We start from the raw sequence: 12,344 nt of genomic DNA, 5'->3' as shown, positions 1-12,344 counted from the left end.
GCAAGGGCAGAATTAAGTTTGCAGAGGAAGGATCAGTTCATCAGTTCCAGTGCCTGACAGATGTTCTCCTGTAACTTTCTGCTGTAGGAATCATCTCAGTGAGGGAATCCAAACCCGTTCTTCGATGTAACTAGTCCCATCTCAAGCAATGGGTTTATGTAGAATTCCAAAAGATGAACGGACAAATCTCAGAGAACGGAAAAACGTCATAAATCCAGGTACTGCAGCCATATTCTCAATGGAAAGCTCCAGAGCAGGATCTGGTTGCGTCTCTTCTGCTGGTTGGTCACTTCTTGCAAAAAGAGGTGGCTTTATCACCTTGAGTGTACGTCTGCTTCGGAGATGGGGTTCAAAAGAGAGATGAGTGTTCATTCAAGAGGCTGTTCTTCTCGGCTGTCTCAGATGTTGGGACTTCAGTGCTCCTGTCTCATGAGAAATGCCTGAAAGTGATGCAAGTCGAAGGCGTTGGGTAGAAGAGAAGCACACTCAGTGGAGAGTGGTCCAACGGCATCTTCTGGGAACGGTCTCTCCGTCTTGTTCTGGTTCATGTTATATCGGTTGTGGAAGCCAGATGAGATCAGTGTTTCTGTCATGGCTAACAGAACATGCCAGGTATTCTTAAAAATGTTTTCAAACACGGCGGAAGAAAACTTTCTCCTAAGGAGGAGGCCCAAGGGTGGTTGAAGGAGAGCCTTTACAGGCTGGAGAGAACCCAGTTCTTTATTTCACAGGGCAACGGAGGTGCTCCAAGTAGAGCAGCAGAGCCCTGAAGCTCTTTGCTGGAGCAGCGCCTGATTTCGGGAGTTTTTTTAAGAGGCATTATGGCTTCGAGGAGGATTGTGCTATTGACCTCATGCTGTCCTGGATGTACTGGAGAAGATCCAGGTCATGAGCAAAGGCACAGATGGAGAAACTGGCAGAAGGAGAAAATACAGCTAATATCGAGTCACTTAAGCTTACAGGGTTTCCCCCCAAAGCAAGCGTGCACAGTGCTTTTTAGAAGTGCACAAATGCTTTGATAATATACATGCTAAAATAAGAAAAGAATTGCTATTGGTATGCAGGAGAAGAAACCGTGACCTCCATATGGAGGGGGACGTAGCCCAGCTGGCTGAAAATGGGACTGCAAAAGACTATGAAGGCTAATTAAAATGTGAAAAACTGAGAATTCATGCTAATAGACAGCAGATCTCTGTCTGGCGCTGGTTCACAGCTAAATTTGATTTCCTTGGGAGACGAAAGGAACTGATTTAAGTTCCTTACCTTCCACTGACATTGATACTTTTCAGCGGTTTAACCAGCATGTTCCCAGCAAAGTGCTCGGTTCCTGCAGGTCTGCTGTGCCCGGACAGGGAAGCCTGCAGCAGGAATCTCTTACTCTTGCTACCGTTAAAAAATTTACTACAGGTGTCTTCATATATGGTGTTAAACTCGGCTTTGACCTTGTTCTACCTCACATCTGGGTTGTGTTTTTAGCTTTCCCTTTCAGTGCCGACAGGTGTAATAAATTGGGAAGCTCAGCCCTTGCTCTGCGCCGTGCGTAGCGTATGCGCTGCCGAGGTCGTGTCTGCCCGCGGCGTCACGCCTCCGTCCAGCGTCCTCACGGGGGGCACCGGCTCACCTCCACACCAAGGTAGCTCCACAGAAGGGTGTCTAGAGACAAGCGTTTGGGCAAACAACCTTGTAAACCAAAGCGCGGTCTTCTAGGCTTGAGATGATGGTGGTTTGGTATCAAATTGAGCTGTTTAGATGCTCCTACAAAGTCAGTGGGAGTTGTGACGTACATGTAACGCAGGGATTTGGACTGTGTACCTGGTTCCATTTTACGCTAGAAACAGATTTCATGTGGAGATTTATGACAGAAGCTGTGTTTCTCGGGGTTGCATGGGTTGTTTTGTGTGGGTGGAATGCCAGAGCCCTTCCTTCTCTGAAGTTATGCTCTTCCCTTCTCCCATGAAAAGCAAATCCATCTGCCTGCTGCTTCTGCCGTGTTCTTACTTGTCAGGGTTTAAGCGCATTTGCTTCGGGTTCCCTGAGTTCGTAGAAAGTAAAAAAGCGAGTGGTATGTTCAGTTGGATCAGGTTTTCCCTTCACTTACGCTTTTATTTCCTATTCTTTTCTAAAAAAGTGCAGAAGACGCCACTGTCTGCAGAGTTGGCCATTGAAGTCTGTTCTCCCATGGTTGACTTCTGTTTTAGACGTGCCAGGGTGAAATCCTTGGGTACTCATCCATGTGTGTAGTGAAGACCCGCACCCATGGCCAGCACAGGGGATGTTGCACGTGGACGTTGGCACCTCTCATTCCCTTGACCCGCAGCCCAGATGTGGCTGCTAAGGGAAATCATGCAAATAATACCACTTCTCCCGTTCTCTAACGCGGCTCGCTATCAATGTTGGCCCAGAACTGCTTTCGTCTTGCATTTAGCCTGCAGCTGTGAGTTGAGCCTCAAGTTTTGTCTCCTCAGCAGTGTCTGTGGAGCTCGTGCTTTAATTACTGTGGCTGAGGCTTTTGGATGGGTGAAACTCTCCCTCGAGGCTAAAGTCATGTACCAGCAGCTGAAAATATGGAAGAGCAGCCGTAGCCTGGATAATACGTGTTGTATACCCCCAGGCCAAGACAGTGTGGTCACTGGAGAAGACTTGGGCTCCCAAGTCAGCAGAAAGCCCTGTTGCCTGGTAGGACCACCAAAACCAGGGGCTGGAAGAGCATGCCTTGTGGTCCAGTGGGCTACGATTGCTGGGGCTCAACCTGGAGGATTTAAGGCACGTTGCTATGAAAACTTACTATTTTTTTTTGTGTGTGTGTGTGTTTGTGTGGTCTACGATTACCACAGAAATACATGGAAGGGGTAGAGCCGATGCTGATCTGATCCTTCACATAGAGCAGTTAACAGTTGGAAAAGTAGAAATGAATCAGTGGTGGAAATATAAATAATTGGTACGTTGCATATTGAACTAAGCTGAATTTACGGCATGTGTGGAAGCTGGCTTGATCAGCTGTCCAAAGCCTCTAGACTTGACGTAGTCGGAGAAACCACCATGAGACAGCGTTGTATTGTTGGAAATGTGCGGTGGGGCACTTCACGTTGGGAAGTAACGTCTTACATCATGAGCTGGGCAGTGTCAGTAGTAGTTTAATCGGTGTACAGCTTTAACTTGCCTTCCGGCCTGCGTTGCTGGAATTTGCTACCTGTAGTAGATGTTAAGAAAGCAACCTGCTCCTGATTTTGAGGGTCTTTTGGTAGGGGAAGAAAACGCTTTCGTTTTAAAGATGGGCTTGTTTCTGGAAAATGGTGTGGCATTTGGTGTGTTAGTTTGATCTAGCCATTTTGCTGCTGAAGTTCAAATTTTAAAACATTTAATCTGGGTTCTGGTTTCCCTTCGTTGGGGCAGGTTATCAATTTTGGCAGTAAAAGCTTGGTAGCTGTAACCGTGGGAGTTTGCAGTATGCGACAAGATGACCGCGGTTGTAGATCTAGGACTACTGCTGAAAGCTCTGTAACCCATGAAAAGGAGGAAGGGAGAGGAAAGTTCCTGGGAAGGGTTCAGTTCTGAAGGAAAGTTTAAGAGTTGCGTTACACCCTCCAATGGCAATTAATTCACTGTGTTCGTCGCTTTGTAATGGGGCTTGATCTGATAAGTGGCAATCGGATTTAATGTTCTGTGCTGAAAAATACAGTGGCTTTCCTGGGTAATGAAGTTAAAATACCAATAAAAACTTAGGAAAATATGCTCCCTCCTCTTTTATTGTTCTCTAATGAGAACAGAGAATCTGTTACCGCAGTGCCTAGAAGACCCAGGAGCGTGACTCACTGGCCTTCTGCAAACCGGGATTGCGCAGTCCTCTTTGGAAGGGCTTTTCAACCCGAGGACAGAAATGCTCGGCAGATCGAAAGCATCTCAAATCCGCTTCTTAAAAGCGGTGGTGGCATGTTAAGGGCCATAGCTTTACCGAGACGGGCGTTCCTGCCTGCCGGCGGTAGCTGGTGCAGTGCCACTGGTCCATGGCATTACCTGGTCCACCTCCATCTATGAGACCAAGGTCATTTCTGTTGTTTAATGGTCAATGCTTGCTTGGCTCCTTGGTCATCACTCGTTATGAAGCTCCTCAAGAGTATTGGGACGGAGGTGGCTCTGCTGTTACAGCTCCTGTCTGGAGGCATAGTTCGGTCCCTCCTTCCACCCAAACTTCCCGCCTGGCTTTGGATAAGCTCCTTAGCATCACTGGTGCTTTTATCCTCTAGATTATAGAATTGCTTTGCCTCATAGCTTTGGGTGGAAAAGGCTTTTAAAGATCACCGTTGGGTCTAAAAGCCTCAGCGAGGAGCCTTGCGTGCGGATCAGAATGAAGGGGGAATTGCGGTGGGTTTCGTATCAACTCAACGCTGATGGTTTGTGCCCCTGGGACCTCGGGCGTCAGGGTGACTAGCTGGCGAGAGCAGGGATGTGGCCGGCGTCGGGAGCGGAGGGGTGATGGAGCGGTGAGAGTGATGAAGCAATAGGGACAAGAAGAGTTACGGGAAGTCTTGCAGGAGAGGACCATACTTGAGCTTTCAAGCAGAAAAAAAGCTGGTGGAGGGGTTTGCAGAGGACAGCGTGTAACCTGCTCCAGACCCCTGGAAAGGATGCACGCAGCCGAGCTGGGCTGAAGCCACCAGATTTGGGGCAGGAAGATGGGTTATGGGAATTACGGCTTATAGAAAGTATAATCTCTACTCTCTCCGTGGCTATATGTGACCACGTTCTGGCTGATGGCGTATCTCATGTTACAAGAGTTTCCCATTCAGGGCTATAGCTTGTCTTGCAGACAAGACATTGTATATAAATTCTTGTCATGTTGAAATGGGAATTGTTTACTCTCTTGCTGCTTGCATTTTTATGAGGAAAAAGTAATGACGACAAAAACAAGGCTTAAAATATGTTGAATGGGGCTTTTTTTCAATAAAGCACAGCTACTCCCCAAGCTTCTTTCTAATAAGTTTGAAAATAAATAATCTACTTAATTTTTTTTGCACCACGTGTTACCAGAGGCGAATTTCTGATGGAGGACAATGGGGCTGATATTCAAGTAGCTGCGACTCTGAACCGCAACCTCCGCCGGCTGAACTTCAGAGCGCCAGAAAAACAACAGTATTGCTTGCAAAGAATGCCTCTACAGAGCTTAGCCTCGTTATTAGCCTTCTCAAACTAACGATCTCCAAAATTGCAAACGATGAGGGAATTTGACTCTAACAATACCATTGAACAATAATGCGAGAGGATGATTTCATGCTTTTTTTTTCTCTGGTGCTTTAAGATATTGTGCTGTAGGAGAGCGTGGGTTTTATTGATTGGGGCTAAAGCTGGCTGGTCTAGCTTTCTCATGATTAATTGGAAGCCAACTTTGTAGTACAGCATGCGGAGAAGTCTTTAGGGGTTTTGTTAGCGATAAATATACTCTGAAAGACATTGCAAGAATGCACTTTTCACTGAAGAGGGCTTGTGCACCTGAACGCTTGCGTGCTTTTCCCAATTCTGCTGTTCATCAGGAAGAAGATACTCGTTCTTCCTACCAACTCGGCTTTGCCTAAGGAAAAAAATACGCCTTTTGTGCATAATTGCATAGGTTGGGTTATATTTTTCCACTTCTCTCGCTTTCAAGCTGCCTGACCATTGGAAATACATTCCCTTGGTGTCGAGTGGATCGCCATTCCTATAAAGTGTTTCCGAGGGATGTGCGTTATTTAAGGCATTTGCAGAGGGATGCAATTAAAGATGCAAACCTTAGCAGTCATTTCGGCATCCCAGCATTGTTCTTATTGCACGTGGTTTGTATATCCAGCCATAACTCCATGCTACAGTTGGGTTTCATAGCTTGAAGAAAGCTTCCTATTTTATGGTACCTTAAACAAAAATAAACTATATATAGATACACACCTCTTTCTTCTCACTTCTGTAGAGTGTGGAATGTCCGCGTCGTCCTACTGCTGTTGGAGATTTCAAGAATACTTGCGTCCCCGTGAAGGCCGACCTGTCTCAACTTCATTGTCAATCAAGAGGCAACGCCAAACAGGCCACGGCCTGGGGCGGGTATTCCAAATTCCGTGGGTATTCCGTACCCCCTGCTATCAAACGGGATGGTGGGAAGGGCTAATGGCTTACTGAAAAGGGGCCTTAAGCCACCCGAAGCCCAGTGGGATGCTCGACTTCCCAAAACACTTCATCAATTGAATAAGCAGTGTGGGCCCACTGGGAGCCCTGGGAGCCGAGCATTCTTTGCAAAAACTAAACCTGATGCTCCACCTCCTGATGAAATAAAACACCCCACAGCACAAACCAGGTGAGTTTCTGAGTGCCTGCAGCCTGTGTCATTTTGGGGGTTCCCGCTGTGCTCCCTTGACATCCCAGAGCAGCTTTGTTCCACGTTTCCAGAGCGGGTTCTGCATGTGGCTGCAGAGAAAATCACTGCTTTTGTATGCCTGCCTTTGTTTTTCTTTATTTTGCTGAGAGAAACCAAGGTAGAACGGATTCATTCTGGTGAGGCATGCCTTTACTATTGTTTCACGGGGTATTTTGAGGTATGGTTTCCCCTGGGATTTTTCCTCTCTTGGCTTCTTGACCTTTTCGCATCCTATAGTGATTTTCTTGGAGTCGTAATGGGTGTTACTAAAATTAAGGTAATTTGAGGGCTTTAGACTGGGGGAAGAGGGAAATGGCAATTGTTCCAAGCTTTTCTGTCGCTGTTGCGTAACTATACAGAGCAAATACGACTTCTTTTTTGGGAGCAGGTATGGTCTTGCTGGGCTCCTCAAAAATACTCTCGCTCTACAAGCGCAGAGGCCGAGAGAATCCATTCTCCCTGACTCTGAGGATGAGGAGTTTCAGTGAAATGATGGACCAGGATGGTTATTTCTTTTAGCCCTCCCCAGAAGGGATGGGTGCCGCAGCCGGGGTGCCCCAGCGAAGCCCTGCCCTGCTCCAGCTGCCTTGCTGGTGCGGGGGGCTCGGCCGCAGCAGATGTGTTTGCACAGCACCGCACCCCACCTCATCATCCCCCTTTGTCTATTCTAAGCCCCCTTTATCTATTGGATAATAGATAATAGATAATGACCGCGCTGGCGGTCCTGCTCCACCAGCTCCAGCATCTCATCTCCCAAACCCGGCAAAGATCCAGGTCTTGCACCTCCAAATCGCAAGCCGCGATGAGGGGTTGAGCGGGGGGCACCCCAGCTTAGCGGGCCAATGCCCCGTCAAGCCCTGCAAGTGTGTTTGCCGCCCGTTTTCCTAAAAGGATGCAACTGATATTTGTGCAAAATGTTTCTGGGTGTTTTTAAAATGCTGGGGAGCGTTCAGCCGTGGGAATGGCCACAGCGGGTCGACCAAGACGCCTGCCCAGCCCGCCGCTTTGCTCCCCGCGCGGGGAGGGAGCCCGCAGAAGCCGTCCTTGCCGCTCAGCGTGTTTTTCGGACATCCGAAGTGTTGCTTTCGGCGACCTCCGTGTCGTAATGCTGTGCTAGTGTCCAGCCAGCAGCGTTTCACTGAAGGTTATTTCTCCTGTTGCATCTGTCTGGCTGCATCACATTTTGCTAGATGGGTGGCAAACATCTGCTCGTTCTGCTCTGCAAATCCTCTCCCTCGTTGCGGCCACACCGAATAACAGGGAGTAAATGAGTTTAATTTAAGGCACAACAACACGCACCCTTACGTCCAGACTAAAAGCTGCAGAGTCCAAGAGCTGCGAGTGAATATATTAATCATATCTCAGGGGGCGGTGAATGGAAAAAGCATCGCTCGCTCTTCCGACCGGCACAGCTGTGCCAGCCGCCGGTCCCCAGCCGGACAGCGCGGCCCTTCATGGGCTGACCCGGCGGCCGAGCGTCCCCCGACCTCCCGCAGCTGCGGCCCCTGGAACAACGGAGCCCTTGAGTCATCGGAGAGAAACTTCGCCTTCATCGGCGTGGGAGCTCGCAGCCGCGTGGGGCTCGGCGATGCGCTGCACCCCGCAAGCAGCTCGGCCGTCCTTTGCCCTGCCACCGAGCTCCGGACAGTGACCCTGAGCATGTCCCTCCATCCAGAGGTGGACCCCTTTGAACCCCTGGACGCTGGTCACCATAGGGTAAATGGCGTTGCTCGCATAATTGACAGTGCTATGGAAGTAGTCCCTAGGACAAACTCCTCTCTCTGCCTTTTTGCTCGCACCAGTTGTGTCCGTTACCAGGCTAAGCGTGGAGGACTGGTGTGTTACTTCTTCAGGAAAGCTTGTTTTCGCGGGGGCTGGTCTCAAAGCGGCGTGTGCTCGTAGCTGGTGTGGTCACGATTACTGTCACAAGCTATTTTTATTGGTTTTTTTCCTAAGTAAAACGTATGTTTCAGTCCTTTACCCTCACTGTCATTTCTCTTTCTGACTTGGTCTTATTAGGAAGACAGTGTTTAATGGGTAGATTACTTTTAGCCAATATTTAGTATTTTTCTGACTGATCAGTGGTAAGCGTGATATAAGAACAAAACGTGGGTGAGGAGAACAGGGTAGCAGCGTTGGGGTTGTTCAGCCTGGAGAAGAGGAGGCTCCAGGGAGACCTTCTTGCGGCCTTTCAATAGATAAAGGGGGCTTATAAGAAAGACGGAGAGAGACTTTTTACCAAGGCGTGTGGTGACAGGACAAGGGTTTTAAGCTGAACGAGGGTAGGGTCAGACTGGACATAAGGAAGAAACTTGTCACGATGAGAGTGGTGAGATGCTGAAACAGGTTGCCCAGAGAAGTTGTGGATGCCCCATCATTGGAAATGTTCAAGGTCAGGTTTGAGAGGGCTTTGAGCAACCTGATCTAGTGGAAGATGGCCCTGCGGGGCGAGGAGGTGGATTAGACGGACTTTAAAGGTCCTTCCCAACCCAAACCATCCTGTGATCCTACAAAGGTTTGAGCGGTCATCTTTATTTTTTAAAAAAAATAGCTTTGCACACCACGTTCATGATCTGAAGAGCCTCTTCCGAAGACGAGAGGGGGTGCGGAAGACGCTGCAGGTGACACGGGTGGCACAAGCCGTCGGTGCCTGTGACCAGTCCAGCGACAGCATGCGGTGCCGTGCCGCGGGACCTGCCCGGTGGCAGCGTTGCGGAGGTGGCTTCTGGAAACGTCCCCTGGCTCCGGCGGGACGCGGCGGAGCCGAGCTGCTGCTTGGGGGGCTCAGGAGGAGCCCGGTGAAGGGGACAGGGCTGGGGCAGGGGGTTGGTCCCGGTTTCGATGCTTTCCAGCACTGGTTTTGTGGAATTGGCAAAGGAGGGCTGGGACCGTGCTGACAGCTCTCGCTGCATCCATGGTGGGAGGAGGAGGAGGAGGAGGAGGAAGGTCTGGCTGGGTGCAGTGGCTGGGCGATGTGCTGTGGTAGCCGTAACTTGAGTTTGTGTTTTATTCGCCTTTTTTTTTTTTAAATCTAAGGTTTCACATTACAATTAATGCTGACCGAAGCATGCTTAGAGCCCCATTACTCAAGTTTTGTGAATAGAAAGGTTATTTTGATGAACTGTCCAGGAAAATAAACATATTGTGTCAATCTCTCGTATTTCCCCTTCTGAGACTAAACTTCAATGGTTTTGGTCCGATTGTGAAAAGCTTTCAAGCCTCTTAAGAAATTTTCACTGTTTCACTGAAAACAACAAAACGCATCAATCAAAATGAGAAATCAGGCTGTTTTATCCTTTCCAAATCCTTATGATTTTCCAGGTGAAACTCTTCGCTGAATTATTCCAAGCCCGTTAGTAGCTCTGTTTCTTTACAGCGTGGGTGGGAGGGTGGCATGCGAGGACCCAGCAGGAAAAAACATCACCCCAGTGTATTTATGGCAAATCTCTGTGCCCGTGCCCAGATGTGGAGAAGGAGGCGGCCTGGGGTGAGCCCGATGTTGTGCTGCAGCTTTTCAATATTGTGGATGTTGAAAAGTGTGTTATGTGTTAAAGTTGGATGTGTTAAAATTGTATTTGTAATAGCAGGGAAAGGAAACCTGTTTGTTTTGACACGATTAGGGTCGTGCTGTTACAAAATCTTCGCAAGACGAAAAATGTCGGGTTTAGCCTCAGCGCTGGGAGCGGCTCGTGTGTCGCTTGGCCGAAGGCAGGCGGGTTAGTTGGGGTGGGAAGCTGCACATCTCCGGGCCGGTTCCCCACCGCTTCATTTTCAGTGTTTTTATTTAGTCGTGTTTTGTAAAGCTCAAATGAGCCTAATAACAGCATTCAAAAGCAACGCTGATGATTTCATCGACGTTTTAACCTGAATTGTAACGCAATTTCTTCCTGCAATTAGTTCTGCAATGTTTCAACTTGATTTAAAGAAATGGTTTAAACAAAAAACAAACCCCTTCGCTCCTTGCTCATCCCTTGCCCGGCTGTGTTGTGCTGGGGTGCCCGCAGGAGCGTCCGACCCCGTGACGGGTCCTTCCCTAGGTAGAGAAGTGCCAGTTTTTACTTGTCGTTGCCTTTTAGGTGCTTTTACAAGTATAACCGAGCCTGTGGTGAGGCTGCGAGGAGCTGGTCCCAGGCCATCCCGCGGCGTTTCGGGCTCTTTTGGGACACGACATCATCGCAATGACAAAACATCGGGAATTGGGGTAAACGCAGACCTGCCTGCGCGCAGGCGGAAATAAATAGCAACCGCTTGGGAATCTGGGAAACCCTTTGGGGGTTTTGGGGGGGAAACCCTTTGGTTTCCCAAATGCCGTTCATGAGACTGCGCCGGAGCTTGTTGGAGTAAAGCAAGATGCGAGTGTAAAATCCAGCGGCTGCTCGCGAGGAAGCAGGAGTGGGATGCTCTTGGGCTGGAAGAAGAGCGTGCGCCTGGGAAATAACTCGGGAATTGGCGTTTGTGCGTGGAGCGGAGGGGTGCACCCCCTGCACCCCGACGGGGCGGAGAGGGGAGCCGAGAGCCCCGGGGCACGTCAAAAGCAAAGAGACCTTTAGCGATTCTTACTTTTGATAGGGACTTTTATGGCCCGTGGCTTAACGAGCCCCTCTTTTAACGAGCAATTCACCGAAGGAGTTTATTCTTCTCTGCTATTTCAAAGATGCTTTTGATGCCACGGGTTTTGTTCTCAGAACAACAAGGCGCTTGCTAACCTTTGGTGCTGCTTTTTTGAAGCCTCTTTGTTCTTGTCTTAGGCTGTATTTGGCTTGTGTGTGTATTTATGGCTTAAATAACCGTGATCGGGCTTCTGCAGCGTAAAGAAAACCCCATCCTGTTCGGAGCGGGCCTGGTTGTTGGCGGGTGCGGTAACACGCAGAACAAGGTGCTTGGCCCCTAATTAATCTTCTGTGAAATTCCATATTTTAGGAAGCGGAAATAGCTAGGGAAAATGCCGCTGGTGATGAGCCGCCGTGCCCTGGGGCAGCTGGGAGGACCGGTGAAGTTTCTGAACCGAAATTCCAGTTGCTGGGTAGGGATGTTGATTTAATAACTGTCAAAGAGGTTTTAATGCAGTAACTGTTTTTTTTCATGAATAAGAGGTCGCTACATAAAATTTTTGCTTCTTGGCAAAAATCATGTTATAAAGATGTACTTGCTCTAGGTTTAAAGTGTTAATTTATGTGGTATACTGAATTGGATTTAAAGGTCCCTGAAGACCTTTGAATCTCAGTAGCTAATGAGGCTTGCAGAAGAGAGCTTGAGAGAGGAAAAACTTACTGGCAGTGAGTAATACTGGTGAAAGAGCTCCAGGATTGAGCAAGTTTTGCAGAGAATAATTAGAAACGATCACATCGGCATTTGGGGCGTTTGATTATTTCCAGCTATAGATCTCCCCTGGCGCCGCCTGCGTCCCTGTCCCTGCAGCCCCCCGTGCCCCGGGGATGCTTTTCCCTGCCAAAACCCTTCAGGTTGAGTTTTCCCAAGTCTCGGACTGCTTCCGAGGGGACACAGCTCCTCGCGGTTCCCCTTGGGATGAGCTGGGCATCCGTGAGCAGCCATCTCGCATCTCCCCCTCGGCTCAGCAGAGCTATCCCTGATGGAAAGGATTTGGCGTTCGGGCTCCGATCTCTCTGCTCGGCTAAGCCGTCCTTGCCAAAGGTGCTTAAACTTGTCCTTCTCCTTCCAGCTGGCCTTGCTGAACTTCTTTCACCCTGAGGAAAAGCTGCACGTTGGAGAAGAAGGTAGACGCGTCCGTCGAAATAAAAGGAGTAAAGGCAGCGAAGGGCCAGACGGTGAGTCCCGCTTTGCTCCTCGCTGCTGCGCTTCTCGTCTTCGCGCAGACGAGTAGAAGACTGACTTTTTTTTTTTTTTTCAGATCATGGTTACGATCGTGGTACAGAATTCTGTATGTGTTAAAATTAAAAATTGGCATCTGTGGCTTTTAATAGTTTCTATCTGCTTTTGATTGCCT

General features: G+C 48.9%; 1 protein-coding gene across 2 annotated transcripts in view; it reads left to right on the top strand.

Annotated features, from left to right (window-relative positions):
- The window catches only part of EDA (ectodysplasin A), an 83,065-nt gene that overhangs the window by 40,282 nt on the left and 30,439 nt on the right, over window positions 1-12,344 (top strand). For both annotated transcript variants that reach the window (XM_075512992.1, XM_075512991.1), the window contains exon 2: window positions 12,060-12,165. In XM_075512992.1, coding sequence (XP_075369107.1) covers window positions 12,060-12,165 — 106 coding nt within the window. The remainder of the gene's footprint in view (window positions 1-12,059; window positions 12,166-12,344) is intronic.

Source organism: Mycteria americana, chromosome 10 (genome assembly GCF_035582795.1).
Source record: "Mycteria americana isolate JAX WOST 10 ecotype Jacksonville Zoo and Gardens chromosome 10, USCA_MyAme_1.0, whole genome shotgun sequence".
NCBI lineage: Eukaryota > Metazoa > Chordata > Aves > Ciconiiformes > Ciconiidae > Mycteria > Mycteria americana.
Note: the sequence above shows the minus strand (reverse complement) of the source record. Positions and strands in the feature narration are given on the sequence as shown.